The 25018-nt window shown below is 41.0% G+C and overlaps 1 protein-coding gene across 40 annotated transcripts in view; it reads right to left on the minus strand.

The window, feature by feature from the left end:
• The window catches only part of NFYC (nuclear transcription factor Y subunit gamma), an 80813-nt gene that overhangs the window by 17374 nt on the left and 38421 nt on the right, over positions 1 to 25018 (minus strand). For 32 of the 40 annotated variants that reach the window (XM_028835427.2, XM_077962057.1, XM_028835389.2 and 29 more), the window contains 4 exons: positions 15561 to 15673; positions 6875 to 6946; positions 4754 to 4867; positions 886 to 981 (listed from right to left, as the gene is read on the minus strand). In XM_028835427.2, the coding sequence (XP_028691260.1) occupies positions 886 to 981; positions 4754 to 4867; positions 6875 to 6946; positions 15561 to 15665 (387 nt within the window). In that variant the 5' untranslated portion in view covers positions 15666 to 15673. Of the gene's footprint in view, positions 1 to 885; positions 982 to 4753; positions 4868 to 6874; positions 6947 to 15560; positions 15674 to 18763; positions 19040 to 24182; positions 24322 to 25018 lie in introns of those variants that run through there. The other 8 variants (XM_028835408.2, XM_077961997.1, XM_077962004.1 and 5 more) reach the window with 7 other exon arrangements.

Here is a 25018-nt window from a genome sequence, read left to right on the forward strand (position 1 = left end):
TTTCATATAACAAAGCAAGCAGCACAAGGCCCAGCTTTGCTCCTGTGAGATTCTGCCACTATTTCCCAAGCGTCTCTACTACACCTAGTGAATCATGCAATCTGCATGCTTAAAACAATGAGCTCTAAAGGACAGAGGTCTATTACAATCACAATTAAGAGCTATAGGCACCCAAGGTGCTGAAAAAACAACTAGTGTGACCTTTGGAGAGGGGCAGGCAGAAGAGAGGGAAAGGGAGACATTCACATTCTTTCTTGTGATTGCTTGGAAAACAGCTCAAGTGGTGGTTCTCAAATCTGGTTGCACATTAAAAGCATCCAGAGAGTTTTAAAAGGTACTGATGCCTGGGCTCCATCATGAGATTCTGATTCAGCTGATGTGGGGTACAGCCTGGGTGCTGATATTTTTAAAACCCCAACAGGTGATTCTAGTGCGTAGTCAGGGCACTATATAAAGATATAAAGAACCACAATATAAAGGATGAGAAAACACAGTCCATTCACTCCAAATACCACTGTGCACACAGAGAAGCTGTTTCTTAAAAATCTAAAATCTATAACTTTCTGGGAATATTCTTCCATCCCAGATGAAGAGCTCTGATAGACTTCCTAAGATACCTTGAAATGAGCTTCACTTTACCATTTGTAACTAAAGTCTTTCATTTTCATTTTGTCTATTTTCACTGAAACACCACTTCAGAGGCACTGAGTTAAAAGTATCCAGAAATGAGTAACAGAAGGATATGTTCAGAATGAATCTGGTCTAGAAATGAGGAGCAAAAGGAATAGCAAATGACTTGTGCTGAGAGACGAGAAGGAGCGTATCTGACACCAGTATGCAAAGTGCTCTTCAGTCAGCAGCAACTGCAATGCCTTCACAGCTCACCTGACGCTTTGGAGGTTTCAGTTCATCTCTTGGAACAATATCGATGAGAAAATCAAACTGATCAAATTTTGTAATTGCCATGGCGATATCATTTCTCTGTAACAAAGAAAAGTGGTGTGAAAAATTAGCCTGGGGAGAAACTAGTTCACTTGGCTTTATACCCTCCAAGTAAGGTAAGATGAGTTTTAAGCCAAACTAAACACCCATGGGCAAGTCTACAGCTGAAATAAGCACAGCCAAACTCATATACTTTAAATGATCAGACCTGGTGGACAATCATCAACAAAAAAGAAAGAGATACATGTAACTCACACTCTAAAATGGGATATCTGAGCCTCCAACCACTGCTACTCCTGCTTGATCCTCTCCCCGCGATTTTTAAATTATAAACTTAGTAATCTCAATTAGTAGGTTTCTGGTCATTCTGTGGGTTAGCAAAGTTAGGTTTATAATCCTTTTAAGGCCCTAAATAATATTTTCCCTTTGGTTCACAAGCAGTTATAATCTATTTTGGATTTCTTAGGTAAAATCCTAATTCAACAACTTTTTGCAACATTTTCAAGTCACTGGATCTGTATACACTAAGTTCTCACAAGCTACGGTTTTTATTTGGGAATTCTCAATTGCAATGCTTAAACCATGGGTTTATCATTGCAGTTTTGAATTCCCAAATAAAAACTGTAGCTTATGAGAATTCTGGTATTCATAGTCTGTGCTATGAACAGCAGCAGGAGAGGTCAGACAACATAGGAGTCAGATGGCTAATGATACTGAAACAAGACCTGCTCTAATGGGGGTTTCTCTCCAAGTGTGATACTTCCTTTCTTTGAATAATAAAATTAAAAGATTTTTACTAAAACCCAACATATTATGTATGTTAAGATCTGTGTACTTTACTAAAGATTTAAAGCAAAAGGAAAAACAATAAGAAAAAACACTGAACTCTAGTGAATGATATGCATGTTAAAGTATTTGGGCAAAGTAAACTTTACAATGCACTTAAAAACAGACTACTTGGAAGGATGGATAGAGGGATAAATAGATATGGGAATAAAATAAGCATAGTAAAATGTTTATGGTAGAATCTAGGTTGTAAGTTTACAGGTATTCACTGTAAACTTTGCTTATGTTTGAAATTTTTTATAATAAAATGCTGGGGAAAATGTCAACATACTAACAGAAATCCTTAGCAAACTCTATATACCACAACTTAAAAGGTGACTCATCAGACAAAACAGGAGAGGATGGAAATTTTCTTTTTTTTTCTTTCCCTTGTATCTGTGATGGCCCCAAGCCTCTGAAATGCAAAACTCTAGTCCACCCTTCTTGCCAACCACCGGCTTGATGATAAACCCTTCCAACTGAAGCAGGGCCCATCTTAAGACTGCCAGGACTCATTTAAGATGACTACAATATAGTGTCGCATTTTTTGATGTCACCTACTCAATCTATCTAAATGGCTCATTTACCGATGGAATAAAAGAGGAAAAAGAAAAATAATAAACATCTCCAACATATAATGTTCTAGAGTATTTTGGAAACATAGATATACTTAGGTTGGTCTTCCTAAAATTTTTACTTTGCTTTTTAAATTCCCTGAGGCAGGAGAATTGCTTGAGCCAGGAGTTTCAAGACCAGCTCTGGGCAACATAGTAAGGCCTCATCTCTACCACAACAACAAAAATTTTAAGCCAGATATGGTGGCACGCACCTGTAGTCTCAGCTACTTGGGAGGGTGAGGTGGGAGGATCACTTGAGCCCAGGAGGTCGAGGCTGCAGTGAGCTGTGATTGAGCCACTGCACTCCAGCCTAGGCCACAGAGTGAGACCCTGTCTCAAAAAATAAAAAAGGAATATAGAAAGTTCCTTCTAGCCCTTTCCAGTCAACATCCTTCCCCACACTCCCCTAAATCTGGGCATCCACAACTCTGATTTCTATCACCATAGGTGGTAGTAATAATGCATTGTATCATGCACTATGTAATTTTTTCCCTCTGGTTCCTTTTGTTAACATAGTATCTTTGAGATTTATCCATGTTGTATGGAGCAATGGTTTGTTTCTTTTTATTGCTGAGGAGGAATCCATTTCATTAATACCTCAGAATTTGTTTATATATTCCTATATTGATGGACACTTGAGTTGTTTCCAGTTTTGGGGTAGTATAAAGAAGGTTGTTAAGAGCATTTTTATATAAGAATGGCTACAGTTCTTTTGGGTACATACCTAGGAGTGAAATGGCTGGGTTACAGAGTAGGGGGATATGTTTATTACAAAGTGCCAAAAGTTTTTCAAAGTGACTGTGCCACTTTACATTCTGACCAGTAATATATGAGTTTCAGACACTCCACTTCCTCACCAACTGTGGTATTGTCAGTCTTTTTTATTTTAGGTATTCTAGTGGGTATAAACCAGTATCTCACTGCGGTTTTAATTTGTATTTCCCTGACAACTAATGATGTTGCACACCTTCTCATGGGTTTATTGGGCATTTGTTTATCTTTTTTTCTGAAGGTCTGTCCAAGTGTTTTGCCTTTTTTTTTTTTTTTTTTTTTTTTTGAGACAGAGTCTCACTCTCTCACCCAGGCTGGAGCGCAGTGGCTTGATCTCAGCTCACTGCAAGCTCCGCCTCCTGGGTTCAAGTCATTCTCCTGCCTCAGCCTCCCGAGCAGCTGGGACTACAAGAGCCCGCCACCACGCCCGGCTAATTTTTTATGTTTTTAGTAGAGATGGGGTTTCACTGTGTTGGCCGGGATGGTCTCGATCTCCTGACCTTATGATCCGCCCGTCTCGGCCTCCCAAAGTGCTGGGATTACAGGCGTGAGCCACCGTGCCCGGCCACCTATTTTATTTTCTAATCTGAATTGATCTTGAAGGGAGTTTTAACTGGATCTCTCTGGATCCACAGACTAACTTCAAGGCAGCATAAATTCTGTGACTTCAACATGCATATCATTTATTGGAGTTCAGTATTTTTTCCTTTTTTTGCTTTAAAACTTTCATATAGTAATGTACACAAAGCCTAACTTTAAGCTGCATTGACAAGCTGTACTAGAACGAAGGCTTCCCACAGATAAGGATTTTTGTCTGTTTTGTGTATCGTTAATCCCCAGAGCCTAGAGAAGTGCCTGGCACACATTGTGGGTGTTCAGTTAAGTATTTTTAGAATAAATGAATAAACACATGTATTTTCTACTTTGCAGGTAAAGGGAAACAAGAAGAGAAAACAATTTATTTTCTTGGCTTCACTGTTAAAATAGTGCCACTGTTTTATACTTGTTACACCCTTCTTCTTGTATCTGGGAAAGCTTTCCTCTAAAAGCCAGGGCTTGGCTATAGGGTGAGGGTTTCTAGAGTCAATGACCAAGGGCTCTGCATACAGTATGTATGTGGATTTGCTGGGTTAAAATTAAAATTAAAAAAAAGAAGAAGAAGAAGAAGAAGGAGAAGAAGAAGAGGACTCCCAGGAAGGCAGATAAGGAACAAAACGCCTAATGAAGCTAGTGAGACCGCTGATACTTCCTGGAACCGTCCTTTCCTGGAATCTCTCAAGGCTCCCAAGCAGAAGTTGTTTACGTCTGGAAACAGATAAATACTCTATCACTTGAGCCTCTGTTTATAGTGAGGGCTCACCAAGGGAAAAGAGTTCAGTCACTAAGCTGTGAAAACCAGGAGAGAATTAAGATTTTTGGTGGAGAAACACAATCACCATGGCTAGAAAATATGTCTGCCTCCCAACAGTGGAGATGCCAATTACATGTCAGCTTGATAGAGGCCTAAAGAAGAACAATCTTTGGTCCAAAGCCACGCAGGAGAACAGGCAAAGGTGGCTGCTTACCCCAGTTTTCCTAATCTAAGTCTGCAATAATACCTGTAGAGTCCGGCGCTTGTTATCTTCTGTGTGAATCCAGGCTCGAAGAGTCAACTCTGTGATAAAAATCTGGGCTGCCTTGGCAAAGAGTACAGGCGCTTCTGCACTGATCATCTGTAACAGACACAGGCCCTCCCTGTCAATCACCAGCAAGTCATTCAAACCAGTCTGTCTCTTGCCTCATTGCCTGGCATGGGACTATGGGGCAAGGGTCAAAAAATGAGGTGGTATGCTCAAGAGATTCCAAGGTAAAATAAATTCATGAGTAGGAATAAAGCAGGGAACAGGGAGAAAGAATACTTATTTAGCACCTACCATGTGCCAAACCTTGTGCAAGGTGCTTTCTTACCCTTATAATAGCCTTTCAAAGAAACTAGGGTTTAAGAGAGATGAAGTGACTTGCCCATAGCCATAGAGCCAATAAGTGGCAGGGTTTAGGTTCTAATCTAAGGAGAAACAATATGGGGAAGGAGAATGAGCTTGAAAGCCAATGGATTTGGGTAAAACTGCAGGTTTCCCATCCTTTTGGGCTTTGTTTTTCACACACTGAAAAAGAGGATAACCTTCCAGTTTTATTGTGGCAATCAAATGAGATAATATATGTACCCAGCACAGGACTTGGCGCATAGGAAGTGCTCAAGCCATATAAACTTGATGTGTCTGATTTCAAAGTTGAAGCTCTTGGTCAAACAAGGTTCTAAACCTTTGGTGAGGTAGTCTGTGCAGGCTACAATCACAGAAAGAGCTCTGGAGTTAAAGCAGCAGCAGATGGGAAATGCGATCTTGGTCCTAGCACTCTGGGTGAGTCACTTAACCTCTTTGTGTCTATTTCCATTATCTGTAAAAAGGAACTGATAATTCTTGTTATATCAAATCTCACAGGGCTACTGTTAGGAAGAAAGGAGCTAATAAAAAGGAAAATTGCTATCAATTGTTAGCTTTCTGTGAAAATACAAAAGACTATTAATTTTGAGTGGTAAAGAGACAGAGTTCCTCTTTCTCTGAGATCTATAATGGAGATGGACTCCTAGGAATACAGAAATGGCCAAGCCCAAGCAAACCCTCTCACAAGTGTTATTCATGTAAAAGAAACTCACAGATCAAAAAGTTAGAGCAGGTTGAATATCATTATCAAAAATTTCTTAAGAGTTCAGATCAACAAACTATATAAGATGCTAAGATGATGGCACTGTCCTGTTGACTTGATGATACACGTATATGCTACACTGTGAAAGGAACTGTGAGATACCGGCTAGGCATGGTGGCTCATGCCTAATCCTAGCACTTTGGGAGGCCGAGGCTGGAGGACTGCTTGAGTCCAAGAGTTCGTGACTAGCCTGGGCAACACAGTGAGATCCTGTCCCCTGCTCCAAAAAAACATTAAAAATTAGCCAGGCATGATGGCATGTGCCTATAGTCCCAGCTACTTGGGAGGCTGAGGTGGGAAGATCACTTGAGCCTGGGAGGTAAAGGCTACAGTGAGCCATGATTATGCCACTGCCCTCCAGTCTGGGTGACAGAGTGAGACCCTGTCTCAAAAAGAAAGAAAAGGCCAGATGCGGTGGCTCACATCTGTAATCCCAGCACTTTGGGAGGCCAAGGCAAGCAGATCACCTGAGGTCGGGAGTTCAAGACCAGCCTGGCCAACATGGCGAAACCCCGTCTCTACAAAAAATACAAAAATTAGCTGGGTGTGATGGCAGGCGCCTGTAATCCCAGCTACTTGGGAGTCTGAGGCATGGGAATTGCCTGAACCTGGGAGGCAGAGGTTGCGGTGAGCCAAGCTCACACCACTGCACTCCAGCCTGGATAACAGAGTAAAACTCTCAAAAAAAAAAAAAAAAAAAAAAGAAAAAGAAAAAACAAAAACCAACAACTACTATTTTTTCAACATCTAAAAAACCCAGGATATCCTTAATTTTCAGGATGATCCATATAGTAACCAAAACTGCTCAATTTTGGCTCACTTAACAATTTTAAACAGGAATCAAATAACAAAGCAACAGACAGTAATTTTTTGTGTGTTCTTGTTTAATTAAACTTTGAGCTCTAGAGCAATGAACAATAACCTACCCATCACTCAGCTTCAATAAGAAATAATAAAAATGAATGTGAATTCACCTTCACATCTTCATCCAGTTTCATAATCTTCTTAATACGAGCCAATGGGAGTTCCTGCACTCGGAAGTCTTTCTGAAATGAACAACAAGAGATGCATAAATGGTGGGCACAATCAACAGTGTGGCAAAGCATGACAGGCAGCAGGAAGCACTCTGGCTTAATCCCTCTCTTCAGGAAGTCGGGAGAGGAGGTACAGATGAAATGAAGAAAATACAAGCTCCAGAGCAAAATTCTTCTTAACATATGCAGGTCTTCAAAGAATTAGTGGGCTTTAGAAAAAGCTTAGGATGGCCTCTAACAGTGCCCTCATGAAACGGAGCCCCAAGCAATATCTGTTTTTTTTGGTTTGTTTGTTTTCGTCAGCACATAAAGGGACATTATGAGCGCCTTCACTTTTTTTCCAAGTAAGTTTACCAGTCTGCAATATGCAGATTAAAATGAGATTTCTGTCTCAGGGGTATTCCTCTAAAGTTCCAGTTCTTTCTTCCATTCAGTGATAAACTGTAACAGTAACGCCGGGGCACTTGACCACAGTGACCCACAGTTCTTCACAGCTGACAGTGGCTATTTCTGATATTTGCACTAACTTGTCAACAGAAATTGGGGAGGAGAGCTCCTTTCCCATCACAGTAGCAATGGCCTTGTCTCCAAAATTTGTTTCAAGTGGGGGTAGAGGAGTACAGAAAAAGGATGAGGGTGGATTTATCAGCTGCCTTTTAGGAACAGCTGTGTTATTTTTTCTTAAACAAGCCTGGAGTGGGGGAGGACCATATAACTTCACTGTGGATATAATTTAGTAAAGGGCTTTTGACCAGCACTACTCAATAATTTGAGATTTAAGCCCTTTTTTGTTTTATTTGGAAACTACTGGTATTTAAACGCATGCCCAATGATGGATGCAATTCTAGGAAAAAAATCAATTTTGAGTTTCTGAGCTGCAATGAAGAGAAAGGTGCAAAGGCAGATATTAGCTAAAATCAGTAAAATCTCTACTGGGACTAGGTGTCAAATGATTGACTCTATAAGTGGTCTGAAATATGACTCACTAAACCCAATATGCTCACCTGGAAATTTGCATCATCACATTATGGAAGAAACAGCTATTATTTGAGATTAGATGTAATTAACAAGCATAAGTGAACTTTCTTTTCCAAGACCAACAGAAAATCTCAAATATATGTCAAAAAAGTTATTTTGGAAAACCATCAACAGTCTTCCCAGAACCTATTTTACGATTACAGAAAGAAGAGAATCTATTAGGATAAAATGTACACCAAGACATCTAATTTTTCCACGCAAACCCAACAAGCTGCTTGGCTACCACTCTGCTCTACAAACTTCAAACACCAATTTTTCATCTTTTCCTTTTCCAAATTAGGTATCAACATTTTCCATGAAGCCTCTACTAAAACTAACCCTGGAGTAACGGGGACTTAGAAGTTCAGTTTATTAAAATTTCAACAAAAGGAAATAGTAGCACAGATTCATTCTATTCTTGTTTTTCCCCTTGCTCTTTCACTTACTGATTCAAGCAACTCAACTAATAGTAAATGTATGATACCTACTACTATGCAAAAATACACATGTAGGCCAGGCACGGTGGCTCATGCCTGTAATCCCAGCACTCTGGGAGGCTGAGATGGGAGAATTGCTTGAGGCCAGGAGTTTGAGACCAGCCTGGTCAACACAGTGAGACCCCATTACTATTTAAAAAAGAAAGAAAGAAAAAATACACATCTACTCCTACCTTTGAAAAGCATGTGGTTTGTCAGAGACAGTCACATGAAAACATTATGATCCCCTACCAAAACTGGAAGGGAGGGATATAAAATCCCACGGGGACACAAAGAAGGACACGTTGCTAGGGACAGCTAGCAATGTGGGGCTGGAGGGAGAGTGAGGGATTGGAAATGTTCCACAAAGGGGATGACATCTGAACTGTGTCTAAGGGATTCTGGGAATTTGCCTGTTGAAAAAGTATGAGAATGTTATTCAGACAGAACAACAAAGACAGAGATACAAAAAAATCATAGTCTATTTAAGTTTTAGATCTACGACCTGAGTACAGAGAGGAGAAGCAGGAAAGAGGATACTGGGTTGGAGCCAGATCCTTAAGAGATTTTTTTTAAAGTTTAATCCCAGAAATCAACCACTGGTCTTCCTTCTTGTGTGGCATATCACAGAAGATGATGACACTACACAGAAATGCCAAAGAGAATGCTAGGGATGATCATTCCTTTGGAAAGCCTCCCAGGCTGATACATACAGCACAAGATGATCATAGATTTAGCTCTCTTGCAAGTGTGCTCTCATTTGGCTTGGTTTTAAATATAATTTGTACAAGAATGTTCCATGATTACTGAACTAAAGCACAAAGCTGATAAAAAAGACCTCTTTCCCCAAATGGAAAGAGTAAAATATTACTCCTTCAATTTCTATTCTTTAATCAAAAGCAACAAAAGTCAAGGATCAAGAGATCATTCCCGTCTTGCAGAGATGTAAAATGCGGCAGAAATTTATAATAAGCTCTGCTTTAATCTCCTTCCCAAAGCTTTTATTTGTGACAAACTATTTTTCCATGTTCCTGAAACCTTGAGATCTCAAGGAGCGGTGTGTAAAAGTGGATCTTGAGGTGTGTGTATGGTTCAACCCTGTTGACAATCACCCAGTTTTCTATTAATCCTATTGTAGCTTTCTAGTTACATGTAAGGATTTACCATAAGCTTGTTGGAAAGAGGAGGCCCTCTACAAACAGTAGACTGAGGCCCCCGAAACTTGGATTCATGCTCCCCACTTCACTGGCTACTATGTAACTGAAGGGAGTAACATTTAACTCCTTAACTCCTTCTCCTGATACTGATCCAACTGGAAGAACAGCTGACACATACTTTTTTCCCCCCTACTTTTGGGAGTTACATCAGTAAGGAGAAGAGCAGATTATCTTTCAGAACATTCTCATGCTCCTGACAACTACCAAAGAACTATGTTAAAAATGCTGTCATCTGAAACTGCTGCATTTCAAGACAAATTCAAAACTGAATTCACTCAATGAGAGTTTGGAGCCAAAGAAAAGTCAGCGGATCTTGGGCTGCACTAAAGAACATCCAGAGTTTCAAATAATAAAGAGAAATCTTTTCCAGGCCTACCCAGTCAGGCACTCTGGCAAGTCAAGATTCTCAACCCTTGTGAAAGCAATGATTCTCAATCTTGGGGCTGCACATTAGAATCACCTGAAAAGCTTTTGAAAAACAAGATGCCTGAGCTCTCTCCTGGAGACCAGCTGAATCAGGAACTCTAGGTCAGTGGTCCCCAACCTCAGGAACCAGTTTTGTGCAAGACAATTTTTCCAAGGATGGGCAGGGTGGGCATTAGATTCTCATAAGGAGTGTGCTACCTAGATCCCTCACACGTGCAGTTCACCATAGGGTTCACATTCCTATGAGAATCTAATGCCGCTGCTGATCTAACAGGAGGGGGAGCTCAAGCGGTAATGCTTGCTCACTGGCTACTGACCTCCTGCTGTGCAGCCCAGTTCCTAGGTTCCTAACAGGCCATGGACCCATACAGGTCTATGGCTCAGGGCCTGGGGACCCCTGCTCTAGTGGGTAGAGTACTGGCATCATGTTTTTTGAAAACTCCCCTGTGACTATGATCCAAGTGAGAGTTAAGGACTACTGCTTTATAGCCCTGCTACTCAAAGCAAGGTCCTTGGAGCAGCAATGGTATCACCTAGGAACTCAAAAGAAACAGAATCCCAGGTTCCGTTCCTAACCTACTAAATCAGCATCAATATTTTAAGAAGATCCTCCCTCATGTGGTTCATACAGACAATAAAGTTTGAGAAGCACTGCTCTACAGGATTGGCTCACACAGCACAGGTCCTGTTTTGTAACAGTCCACCAACCTTCACCACCAAGTTCTTGTTTAAACAGTTATCTGATTTGATTGTGATGTTAGAAATGTCATCACCCAATCAGAAGGCACTGAGGAATGAAAAGATGAAACTGCCAATTAAAAGAAAGTGACCTAGGCACTGAATTACAGTAAACTGAAGGCTGAATGGGATGTAAAGTAGTAAGTACAGAATTAGATTTTTCTTTTCGAAATTCAGTTTTGTTGCCCAACTGCCCCCAACTCACCTCCGTAAAGACAAAGTTAGCTTTCTCTTTCCTATTTTCAAAGAGGCCCAGTGGGGCAAAACTCAACATGAAGAAGTCTGTTATATATTGTTCCCAGAGCTCTGCTGTGCAGGAATATAGTATTTTACACAATCACTCTGGGAAACAATCATCTTGGTATGGTTTTTAATTAATTTCAATCCGAGTTGAACACCACCTGGATTTACAGACAATTACAGAGCTTTTAAGAGTCAAGAGAACAAGCTAAAATGAAAGATATAAATTGCTTTTACAGGACTCAGACCAAAAGGACTTGAGGCCAGTGTTTCCAACACATCATGAAATACATCATCTAGCAAACTTCAATTACTTCTTTTTGGAACAATTTGTGTCCCAGTCTGAGATCACACCTTATGAATATTCTCATAAGTTTTACTTATGATTGGGTAGTTTAAACATAAGGAATTTTCTTTTTTCTTTTTTTAATCTGTTAGATATTTTGAGGTGTCAACCTAAGAGGCTCTGACACATCTGAGGAAGTCTGGTTTTAAGTATTGTTGAGTTCTGGAAAGGCACAGGTTAAATGCTAAAATGTTTGGTCATGTTACACAGGCAGCAGCGCAGTCAGAGAAGCAGATGCCATCACGTGTTGTGCTTCTGAGAAGAGGGGAAAATAAGAGTCATACAAAGGGAAAAAAATTACCTTGACTTTACTGGATTGCATTCTTACACTCAAACATGGAACTGATATTGCTTTGCACTAAACCTGAAGTGGCGTCTAGTTTGTTCAGATATTTATTGTGCACCTACTATATGCCAGACATTGTTCTAAGCACCTGATATAAAAGACATAGCTTGGCAGAGGTCTAGGAGTCCCTTTCAAAAGTACATAGGAGAATTTTAATTAGTCACCAATACAAGAATGACTAAAGACAACTTCCTCTTTACTTTTCTTTCTCTTCACACACAAAACCTGAACCAAAACTGAATCCCTCAAAGTAATTCTCTTTTAACTTCCGATAGACTAAAAGTCTAAGTACTAAAATTTGGTCAGCATCATGATCAGCTTTGTTGGCAACCAAACTTGTAAACCAAGCAGGTTACAAATCAAAGCCCAGGGTCTTGAAGAGGTATTTGCACACTCATGTAACACAGTAGCACTATTCACAATAGCCAAGAGGTGGAACCAACCCAAATGTCCACTAACAGATGAACAGATAAACAAAATGTGGTATATACATACAACAGGGTATGATTCTGCCTTTAAAAAAAAGGATAGGCCAGACATGATGGCTCACATCTGTAATCCCAGTAATTTGGAGGGCCAAGGCAGGAGGACTGTTTGAGGCCAGGAATTTGAGACCAGCCTGGGCAACAGTGACACCTCCATCTCTACATAAGATTTTTTTTTAAATTAGCCAGGTCGGTGGTGCACAACTAGAGTCCTAGCTACTTGGGGGACTGAGGAGACAGGGTCCCTTGAGCCCAAGAGTTCAAGGCTACAGTGAGCTATAATCCTGCCACTGCACTCCAGCAAAGAACAAAAGAGTAAGACCCTGTCTCTTTAAAAAAGAAAAAAACAAAGGCCACTCATGGTGGCTAACACCTATAATCCCAGCACTTTGGGAGGCGGAGGTGGGAGGATTGCTTGAGCCCAGAAGTTTGAGATCAGCCAGGGTAATACGGTGGGACCCTGCCTCTACAGAAAAATACAAAAATTAGCTGGGTGTGGTGGCATGCACCTGTAGTCTCAGCTACTCAGGAGGCTGAGGCAGGAGGATTGCTTGAGCCTGAGAGGTCGAGGCTGCAGTGAGCCATAATTGTACCACTACACTCCAGCCTGGAAGACAGAGTGAGACTCTATCTCCAAAAAGGAAAAAAAAGAAAAAAGATAAAAAAGGAAGGACATCCTGTCACATGCTTCAACAGACATGCTAAGTGAAATAAGGTAAGACAAAAAGACAAATACATATGTTGTTCTGCTTACAATGGGGTTACATCCTGATAAAGCTATTGTAAGTTGAAAAGATCCTAAGTTGAAAATGCATTTACTAAACCTAGCCTATCAAACATCATAGCTTAGCCTCGCCCACCTTAAATGTGCTCAGAACACTTACATTACCCTAAAGTTGGGCAAAATAATCTAACACAAACCCTATTTTATAGTAAAGTGTTGAGTATCTCATAATTTATTGAATAGTAGATTGAAAGTGAAAAACAGAATGGTTGAATGGGTACTCAAAGTACAACTGCTATTGAATGCACATCACTTTCTAACCACTGTAAAGTGGAAAAAACATTAAGTAGAATCATCGTAAGTAGGGGACTGTACGATATGATCCCATTTCTATGAGGTATCAAAAATAGTCAAATTCATAGAAATCAGAATGGTGGTTGTTTAGAGAGTGCACAGTTTCAGTACTGCAATATGAAAAAATTCTCAAGATAAGTTTCATAACAATGTGATTATACTTAACACTTCTGAACTGTACATTTAAAAATGGATAAGGGGCGAAATTTTATGTGTTGTTTTACCACAACTAAAAAAAAAAAAAATCAAAGTCCAACAAAACAGAAAAGTTAAGTGCTGAGCTTAAACCTCCAGAGTTTATCTGGCCACTTGCCTAATCCTGGATTTATGCCTCTCGGCTCAAGCTGCGGCACAGACTTGCTCGATTGGCCTAGTCCCACCACACCCCAGGAGAGCATTCATTTTAGACCAAGCTGACCCCAGCACCAAAAGCTGATAAGCGTAATCATGAGATTATCCCCCTAAAATATGAACAAAACACCCCATTTCTGACTTTATAGTTTCATTTCTCCCTACCTTCTCTTTTATATCTAAGACAGTTTAGAAAACTACTACCTTAGACTGCAGAAGAGAACAATGACTTTTCAGTGGAAATCCACTCTGAACCCAGGCCAGTCTGAGAAAGGCCAAGCCAAGTTCAACTGCTGAAAACTCTTCATATAAACAAATGTGACCCAGAGGTATATCCAAAACATGAATTACTTTTCATCCCTGAAGTCAGTGGGCATTTATCATAATAAGTTATTTCATTCCATTAATTACTTGGTTTATTAGCCTGTCTCATCAGAATATATGTTCCATGAGTGCAATGATCCTGTCTGTCTGGTTCAGTGCAATGATCCTGTCTGTCTGGTTCATTACCATATCCACAGTATCTAGCATAGCCTTAGTTGGTACATAATAAGTATTTGTTGAGTGAATGAATAAACTGACATTGTAACGTCAGAAGGTAAAGGTCACTAACCCTAAGCAACTGCAACATTAATTCTACATCAGGAAGGAATCCAGTGTCTGCTCTGCCAGGATACTAGTATTTCCAGGGCAGGAATGACATAGCCAACACAGGGAACTCCTTCAGTATGTACTAAAATGACACCTTAATGAACATTCTTCATTAAGGACATGACAACTGTATTATGAAAATACTCCAACTCTAACCTGCCTCACCTTCCACTACCACTCTCACACCACATACTTACTCCTTCCCTCAACCTCCACTAAACACACAGTAACCTTCAGGCACTCTGAATGTCTTGATGTTCCTCTAACTATAAGGCCCTCCCCACTGGGCCTCCATGCCTTTATGCATGCCCTTGTCTTTGCCCTCCCATCCTTCACATCTGGTGAACGCTTACTCATATTTTAAGACTCAACAAAAATGTTCCCTTTACTTAAACCCTTACCTAACTCAACCACAAAGAAACAAGCACTATGTCCTTTGTGCTCCTTGACTTTTACTGCTTCAGGACTCATCAGTGTGCCTGATTCAGTAAGTACTTAATAAATACCTACTGACTAAATGAGTCTGGTTGTAATTACTAGATTGTAAGCTCCTCACAGGTCAAGGTTATATTTAATTATTGTGAGTCAGTAGTTCTCAACAGGGGATGATTTTTGCCCACAGGCACATTTCCCAATGTCTGGAGACATTTTTTGGTTGTCACAACTCGGGGAGGGGTGCTACTGGCATCTAGTGAATAGAGGCTAGGGGTGCTGCTAAACATGCTGTTATGCATAAGACGGCCCCTCAGAACAAAGAATTATCTAACCCAAACTGTCAATAATGCAGCTGTTGAGAAACAGTGATCAAAGTGTATGTTTTTAACACTTGGAAAGAGTTCCTGGCTCACAATAGATTTGTTGTTGAATAAATTGTCCAATAGTTTTCACCAAGTTCTAGAAATGTGGCAGGACCATTAAATCAGGCCTAAAAAATTGAGCTAGAGCTACAGAAGGAAGATGAGATCTCTGTTTTCCTACAAGTCCTAAAGGATATGCCTCACATTAAACTACCTCCAAGTCAAAGTATCCACTACACACCACATGCTTATGGAAGACCACTGAGATATAAAAGACACTCTTGCAGTTACCTCACAGAAGGCAAATGTTTTCATTTTCCTACCCACAGGTCAGGGATGAACTATGCCTCGTAAATGTGCTTGAAATTAAAAATGCTTTAGTCTTGAGTTTTGGTTAATTTCCCATAGCCCTTATACTCTTTAAAAGTTTCTAATAAAAGTTTCTCATTCTTCCTCACCACTGTTAAATTCCGGATTTCTTCCATGACCCGAGGCCAGAATGACTGTAGGCTTTGCTGGGCATCACTGCTGCTAGTACCACCAAATCCTCCTTCTGTGGACATCGTGACAACTGAAAATAAACATATACATAAGACACATTAGAAACAATAAAGTCAGACTTTCTGTCCAGATTAGGCATTTGTATCTTTGTGGATGTTATTATGAATCTATTCAATTTTTCAGTTTGATAAGGTATATAATTATACTAAAAAGATTTTAACACAGACTTACATCTTAAAAACATTGGTAGGAAAGTTTTTCCTTCTATCTAGCTTATACCATAGAGACTGCTAAAGAGCTCCAACTAGAAAATCAAAAGTTGCTAGAAATGTAAGCTGAAATCCTAATGTTAATCAAGGACTTTTAACTTCTTACATGGGTGTGGGGTGAGGAAAGTATTTTGTTGCCCTAGTCTAGCCCATAATTTTCAATGCCATTCCCTCCAAAGCTTTTTCAAATTCTCTGTGGCTTCTCATACTCCATGCCACAGCCTTCAGCAAATTTTTATATTAAAAGTCCCCAGTGATTAGTACTGTACAGAAATGTAAACCCAGAGTCTTAAAAGATAAAAGCCAAGCTGGGCACAATGGCGCATGCCTGTGGTTCCAGCTACTCAGGAAGGTGAGGCAGGGGGATCACTTGGGCCCAAGAGTTCCAAGACAGCCTGGGCAACACAGCAAGCCTCTGTCTCTTAAAAAAAAGAGTGTGTGTGCTAGGTTTCTTCTTTTGTTTTAGACACTGTGGTCCCGTTTCTCTGGGGCTCCTGATGATGATGATTCCTTCTAATCTCAGGCAAATCTGCCTCAAAGGACATGAGGCCAATAACTGTGTAGGTAACATGAAGCCTCTGAAATGAAACTACTTGCCAGTTCTTCCCGAACCTGAACCATGTTATTAAACATAAAGCCTAACACAGCACACTGGCAACTGGAAGCCTTAAAGACAGTTAAAAAAAACAAAGCAGAGGCCAGGTGCAGTGGCTCACACCTGTAATCCAAACACTTTGGGAAGTCGAGGCAGGTGGATCACCTGAGATCAAGAGTTCGAGACCAGTCTGGGCAACATGGTGAAACCCCATCTCTACTAAAAATACAAAAATTAGCCGGGCATGGCGGTAGATGCTTGTAATCCCAGTTACTCGGGAGGCTGAGGCAGGAGAATCACTTGAACCCAGGAGGCAGAGGTTGCAGTGAGCCAAGATCATGCCATTGCACTTCAGCCAGGGCAATAGAGCCACACTCCATCGCAAAAAAAAAAAAAAAAAAAAAAAAAAGAATTAAAATTAGGATACAGAAAGAGGGCTAGAACCTGCATTTAGTCAACTGCTTTGTGACAAAGGAGGGAAGATATGAATAAGGATCCCCATATCAGCTATAACTGTATAACTGTAGATAACACAGGTTGAGTATCCCTTGCGTGAAATTCTGAAATGCCTGGGACCAGAAGTGCTTGGGATTTTGACTTTTTTTTTTTTTTTTTTTTTTGAGACGGAGTCTCGCTCTGTCACCCAGGCTGGAGTGCAGTGGCCAGATCTCAGCTCACTGCAAGCTCCACCTCCTGGGTTCACGCCATTCTCCCGCCTCAGCCTCCCGAGTAGCTGGGACCACAGGCGCCCGCCACCTCGCCCGGCTAATTTTTTGTATTTTTTAGTAGAGACGGGGTTTCACCGTGTTAGCCAGGATGGTCTCGATCTCCTGACCTCGTGATCCGCCCATCTCGGCCTCCCAAAGTGCTGGGATTACAGGCTTGAGCCACCGCGCCCGGCCTTTTTTTTTTTTTTTTTTTGAGACAGAGTTTCGCTCTTGTTGTCCAGACTGGAGTGCAGTGTTGCAATCTCAGCTCACTGCAACCTCCGCCTCCCAGGTTCATGTGATTCTCCTGCCTCAGCCTCCCAAGCAGCTGGGATTACAGGCATCTGCCACCAAGCTTGGCTAATTTTTTGTATTTTTCGTAGAGATGCGGTTTCATCATGTTGGCCAGGCTGTCTCAAACTCCTTACCTCAGATGATCCACCTGCCTCGTCCTCCCAAAGTGCTTGGATTACAGGCGTAAGCCACCAAGCCCAGTCCATTTTTTTTTTTTTTTTTTTTTTGATTTTGGAATAAGTTTGCATTATACTTACTGGTTGAGCATCCCAAATCTGAAAATCCAAAATCCAAAATGAGTATTTCCTTTGAGAGTCATGTCAACGTTCAAAAAGTTTCGGATTTTAGATTTTCAGAGTAAGGATACTCAACCTGTATTATAATGTCTTAAGCGCTTATCTGGCAAATATTTAAGTGCAAGAACAGTTTAAACACAAAGAACGGAGAAATTTAGTGCTCTCCTAAGAATTTCTATTCTGAGGAATTATTTGAAAAGGTTTAACATACCAGTGACGGGATGCTGGCAGAAAACTATGTGAGTCATTAGGAACTAATTCTGAGGGGCTGAAAGCAAGCACCAAAGCCAGTTGTCACATGACTAGACTTGTTACTTTCCAGGCTCCATGTGGATACACACTGAGCAGAACACCCTATCACAGCAGAATGGAATGAAAGCTGACAACTCTAGGTTTAGCCTGTGGGGATATCCAATTCACTGTTAAATGTTTACAGGTCTCTGATTTTTTTTCTTTTTTTTTCTTCCCTTTCCCTTCTAAAGGAAATAATGAGGGGAAAGGGAAGGAAAACAAAAATACAAGCTTCACAACAGATTTCATTCTGGTGTAATGACATTAGTGGGTGATGATGTAATGGGAATAGGTTTGGAGCCAATTTCTTGTGGTGGAGGCCTACAAACAGCTGAACAGAAATTCTTGTACCTGGGATACAATATGATCTTGGAGTTTCTGAAGGGAGTTAAAGGGAAGTGTTCGATCACAGTTGAAAATGACTAGATAAAATCTTAAGTCCTAAATAACCAAGTAAGACCCCTGCATTTTCATTTATCACCACATACACATGGCCTATATGCTACTCTCTTAGATACACTAAGAACAACAACAACAACAAATTAAGGTAATCTAAAGTAGTTTAGTTATTAATCATTATTAATAGTTTCCTATAAGGTACTCATGAAAGTGAAGAGAGTGACTCAATTTAACCTTTTTAAATGGGGCAAACAAAAATATCTTTCTGGAAATAAAAACAATTATCAAAAAACTTTAAAAGAATCTAACCTTTTATTGCATGGGTCCCTGGACAGGCCTCATCTTGGCACAATCTGCCATGCAAACTGCTAAGGTCAAAGGAGAAAGATGCGCAATTGCCAGGATGATATCTCTGTATACTTGCTAATGGATGAGTAGGTTTAGCTGGAGTACAAAGATCTGTACAATTTAAAAGTCTGGTAACAAATTCTGGCTGTCCTCTGATATCCCCCCAAAACATTACAAAGGTACACAATTCAAAAAGCACGTCTAGAACCATCTGTGCAGTCTGTTTTTAAATTTTGAACTGTCCCAACTACGGATGTGCAGGCATGATCAGCCTCCAAACATCTGTTTAGTCAACAGATCATGAATCTGTGGCTGGCTCAGAGCCACATGCTGTGGTAGTGGAAGTTAGGTACAAAACAGAAGTTATCAAATTTTTTTGGAACTGAAAATGTATTAAAGGTTAAGTTTTAAAATTGAGAAGCCTATCTACATTAGGAAATCCCAAATAGGTAAATGCAAAAAATACAAGTCAATAATATCCTTTACATTTTACTGCATCACAGAAGTTTAGGACTGAAAAAAAAAAAGACATAAGGAGACCCTCAGGCCCACCTGTTTATAAGATGCTCGCAGCTTTTCTTCAACCTCTGCCCAACCCCAGGTGATTCTATCTTAAGTGGTCAATTGCCTTACATTTAAGGGCCCCCTACTCGAGTTCCGGGAAACTGGCTTAGTGGTAAGACATTCTTTCCCATCTTTGGACAGCTCTAACTGTTCTTCTTTACATTAGGTTTTAGAGTTACAGCCTTTATGGTTTTTCCATCCAGCAAACTCTTTTTATAAATTCCTGACTTCAAAAGACAAAGGTAATCTTCCTTTGAAGGACATAAGATCTTCTCACAAGGAAAAAAGAGAAAAAGGTTTGGAGCATGTTTTCTAACACCTTTGCAGATATTATTAGTAATGTCTCTTAGAAGAACATAAATTGTTAATGTAAATTCCTGGAAAAAGTGAGTACTTTTAGTCAAAAGGCTTTCCATAAAGCAGATCCATTCTTTGCATGGAGCTTTAAAAACACCCAACAATTAAAATTATATATATAAAGCAGGCCAGGCATAGTGGTTCACGCCTGTAATCCCAGCACTTTGGGAGGCCAAGGCTGGTGGATCACCTGAGGTCAAGAGTTCGAGACCAGTCTGGCCAACATGGTGAAACTCTGTCTCTACTAAAAATACAAAAATTAGCTGGCTGTGGTGGCACATGCCTGCAGTCCCAGCTACTCAGGAACCAAGGAGGTGGAGGTTGCAGTCAGCCAAGGTCACACCACTGCACTCCAGCCTGGGTGACAGAGCGAGACTCTGTCTCAAAAATAAATAAATAAATAAATAGATAGATAGATAGATAAATAAATAAATAAAGCAACCTTAATCACCACCTCTTATCTTAATGCATTAATTGCAAATAAACTGATTTTGCTACAGAAGTCGTCCATTTACAACATCTACAAGCCCATGGGTTCATCTTCTAGGATAATAAGGGAAAGAAAGTATTTAAAAGTAAGAGGAGGCTGGGTGCTGTGGCTTACATCTATAATCCCAACAACTCCAGAGGCTGAGACAGGAGAACCACTTCAGGCCAGTAGTTTGAGACTAGCCTGGGTAACACAGTGAGACTCTGTCTTTAAAAAAAGGTTTTTTGTTTTTTTTTTTTTAAGCCAGGGGCTGTGGCTCATGCCTGTAATCCCAGCACTTTGGGAGGCTACGGTGGAGGATCACTTGAGGTCAGGAGTTCAAGACCAGCCTGGCTAATATAGTGAAACCCTGTTTCTACTAAAAATACAAAATAAATTATCCGGGCGTGGTGGCACATGCTTATAATCCCAGCTACTTGGGTGGCTGAGGCAACAGGATCACTTGAACCTGGGAAGTAGAGGTTGCAGTGAGCCAAGATAATGCTACCGCCCAACAGCCTGGGCGACAGAGCAAGACTCCATCTCAAAAAGAAGAGTAAAAAAAAAAATTTTTTTTTAAATAGGCATTGTGGCACATACCTGTAAGTCTTAGCTACTCAGGAGGCTGAGGCAGAAGCATCTCCTGAATCCAGGAGTTTGAGGCTGCAGTGAGCTATGATCACACCACTGCACTCCAGCCTGGGCAACAGAGGGAGACCCTGCCCCCCAAAAATTACAATAATAAAAAATAAAAGAAAGAAGAGACTCATTCCAGGATCCTCTTCATTCTATGTTAAACTACTCTCTCTTTCTCTCTCTCTCTCTTTTTTTTTTCGGAGCCAGGGTTTCGCTCTGTTACCCAAGCTGAAGTGCAGTGACATCATCTTGGCTCACTGTAGCCTCCACCTCCTGGGCTCAAGCAATCCTCCTACCTCAGCCTCCCAAGTAGCTGGGACTACAAGCACTCAACTCAATTGCTATCTCTCCACGAAGTATTCTCTATTGCTTTCTGGAACTGCTCCCTCCCTTGGGAGCCTTAAGGAGCCCCGATCTGCACCTCTTTTTCTGTCCTCACCACATTACCTTGTACAATCATTCATTGTATTTGATACCTTGTATGATGTACACATCAATGTGTATGTCTTATTTCCCCTCCTGCTATACAAGCTCCTTGAGAGTAGGATCTGCATATGATTCATCTCTCTGGATCCCTCCCAATATCTAGCACACAGTCTGATAACTAATTACCCCTAAGAGGAGGGACAAGACTGATGCTGGCTATGGCCTTTCAGGAAAAAAAAAAAAAAAAGGCATCTTGGAAAGCTTCGTCCTGAAATACTTATTGGAATTGCCTAACCAAAGGAAATGGTTATACAAGCTATTCCAGAAGCTTAGACTAAATGATAAATGAGCTCCAGGACTTTAAAGCAAGACTGCAATCAGAAATCTACCTGAAACTGACTTACTAAAGTAGATTTAAAATAAAAGGGGAGGACAGAAAGGACACACACACACAAACATCTAAGACAGTCCTGGAAGCTGCAAGGCGGACTTAAAGGCTGGAAATGTGGGTGCATACTATTCCCAAGTGTAAATCTTTTGAAAGTCAGAACCACTTCAGAAAAGTGACCAGGATAGATTAGCAAAGTCTGAAATATTAATGACAATGGGTAAGTAGGAGGAGGATAAATATCTCTGCCTGTCCATCCATTAGCAAGAAGATAAGGGGAAAATCATGCAGAAGTGAGATGATTTAATCAGACCACTAATGAGTGGGCAATCTAGGTGTTACTCTTATATCCAGTTACTCGTTGTCATTCTTAAAGAAAAAATGAAACCTCGGAAGTTTTCAAAACATTCCAAAATCAGAGTGTTCCTCTTTTAAAGCTGTCTTGGAAATCTTTCAAGCTCTTGCTCTCAACCAGGTACCATGCCTGCCAAATCTTCCCTTAGTGATATGCCTAGGCATGGAACAACAGGATGTATCAAAATTATCAACCTCATAAATAAAAAGAAATCTAAGGTTTATTGCAATATGACCTGGTTTCTGAAACTCAGGACCTTTAGACTTTAGTTCAGCTCTCTATTCCCTGGCGTGCACTTCATTCTCTATACTAAACTCTTTCATAGTACGCCTAAACCCACAATACAGCTCTTTGAGGTAACTAAAACCAAACAGATGTTGTTGGGAGATAATATTTAAAAACCTAACATCACAACTGTTCAAGGGAAAAAGACCACAGGAAGCTCCCCTAAAATGAAACCCAATTCTTGACCAACGCTGCTTCCAAAAGCAGAGTAAGTCCTCCTTAATGTCTTCGATAGGCTCTTGGAAACTGCAACTTAAGCCAAACACAGAACAAAACCAACTTTTTTACCAAAGTCTAATTGATATAAATAAGAGTTAGTTCCTATGCCATATTCCTGGTCACAAAAACATCACCAAACTTCTAAATAAAGATCAAGACACTTCTAATATTAAACACTGAAATAACTATGAGCTATACATACATTTAATAAAGATTAAGAAAAACAAAGGCCAGGGCCAGGCACAGTGGCTCACGCCTGTAAACTCAGCACTTTGGGAGGTCGAGGTGGGCAGATCACGAGGTCAGGAGATTGAGACCATCCTGGCCAACATGGTGAAACCCCGTCTCCACTAAAAATATAAAAAATTAGCCAGGTGTGGTGGTGCGCGCCTGTAGTCCCAGCTACTCAGGAGGCTGAGGCAGGGGAATCGCTTGAATCTGGGAGGTGGAGGTTACAGTGAGCCGAGGTTGCGCCACCACTGCACTAGAGCCTGGCGTCAGAGCAAGACTCCGTCTCCCCCAACCCCCCAAAAAAAGGAAAAAGAAAGGCCAGGTGCAGTGGCTCACACCTGTAATCCCAGTACTTTGGGAGGCCGAGGCAGGAGGATCACCTGAGGTCAGGAGTTCAAGACCAGCCTGGCCAACATGGTGAAACCCCATCTCTACTAAAAATATAAAAATTAGCCAGGCATGGTGGCAGGTGCCTGTAATCCCAGCTACTCGGGAGGCTAAGGCATGAGAATCACTTGAACCCAGGAGGCGGAGGTTGCAGAGAACCAAGATCATGCCACTGCACTCCAGCCTGGGAGACAGAGCGAGACTCTGTCTCAAAAAAAAAAAAAAAAAAGTAAGATGATTATTTTTCTAATTATTCCAGTTGAGGGTTGCAGAAGATTGAAGCCTATCACAACAGTTCAGGGCACAAGGTAGGAACCAACCCTGGACAATTCAATCACAGGGCACACACTCACTCAGGCTGAGACTATTTAGATGTGCCAATTAACCTAACATGCACATATTCAGGATGTGGGAAGAAAGCAGAGTACTGGGGAAAAAAACCAAACAGACGTGGGGACAATGCTCAAACTCCACACAGAGAGTGACTCTGGCCAGGAACTGATTTCTTTTTTCTTCATCAATACTATAATCAAATAACATTATCTGAAGACCCAATGCACTAGTTGAACCACCCTGGGAAGACACATTTTACCTAAAAATAATGCTCTCACTGTCAAATGCAAACAAATATATCTTAGCCCAGTACTGACTGAGAAACAAATATAATGTTGGTATTGTCATTCCCCTTTAATGTTCCCCAATCCAACTTGCAGCCCTTAGGCTTTTTGGGTTGAGTTCCCAACCATTCCTGTGCATCTCCAACTTAACATGTCAACAAGTATCTCTCTATGACCAAGGCATATACCTTCTTCACTCACTTTTGTGACCTGCATTTTGATCATATCTTCCTCTGTCACGAGATGACATCATTTTTACAACTATACCTCATTTTATTGCATTTCACTTTACTGTGCTTCACAGGTACTGCTCTACCAACTGGCCTTTCCCCTGTCTCTCTCCCTCTCCTCGGGCCTCCCTATTACCTGAGACACAGCAATTGAAATTAGGCCACTTAATAACCCTACAATGGCCTCTAAGCATTCAAGTAAAAGAAGAGTCTCACATCTCTCACTTAAAAACTAAAGGCCAGGTGCGGTGGCTCACGCCTGTAATCCCAGAACTTTGGGGCACCAAGAAGGGCTGAGTGCATGAGTCCAGGAGTTCGAAACCAGCTTGGCAACACAGAGAGACACCCACCATCTCTACAAAAAAAAAAAAAGAAAAGAAAAAGAAAAATTAGTCAGTCCTGGTGGCACACACCTGTGGTCCTAGCTACTCAGAAGGCTGAGGTGGGAGGATCCCTTGGGCAGCAGCGAGCTATGATCGTGCCACCACACTCCAGCCTGGGTGACAGAGCAAAATTCTGTCTCTAAATCAATCAATCAAAAGTTAGAAATGATTAAGCTTAGTAAGGAAAGCACATCAAAACCTGATATGGGGCCAGGCACAGTGGCTCATGCCTGTAATACCAGCACTTTGGGGGCCGAGGAGGGTGGACCACCTGAGGTCAGGAGTTCGAGACCACCCTGACCAACATGGTGAAACCCCATCTCTACCAAAAATACAAATAGTAGCCAGGCGTGGTGGTGGGCACCTGTAATCCCAGCTACTCGGGAAGCTGAAGCAGGAGAATCTCTTGAACCCAGGAGGCGAAGGTTGCAGTGAGCTGAGATTGCACCACTGCACTCCAGCCTGGGCAATAGAGCAAGACTCCGTTTCAAAACAACAACAACAAAAAAGAGCTGAGATGGACCAAGAGCTAGGCCTCTTGCACCCAACACTTACCCAAGCTGTGAATGCAAAGAAAAAGTTCTTGAAGGAAATTAAAAGTGCTCCTCCAGTGAACACACAAATAAGAAAGCAAACAGCTTTACTGCTGATATGAAGAAAGTGTCAGTG

This window comes from Macaca mulatta, chromosome 1, assembly GCF_049350105.2.
Source record: "Macaca mulatta isolate MMU2019108-1 chromosome 1, T2T-MMU8v2.0, whole genome shotgun sequence".
In the NCBI taxonomy this organism is placed as follows: Eukaryota; Metazoa; Chordata; class Mammalia; order Primates; family Cercopithecidae; genus Macaca; species Macaca mulatta.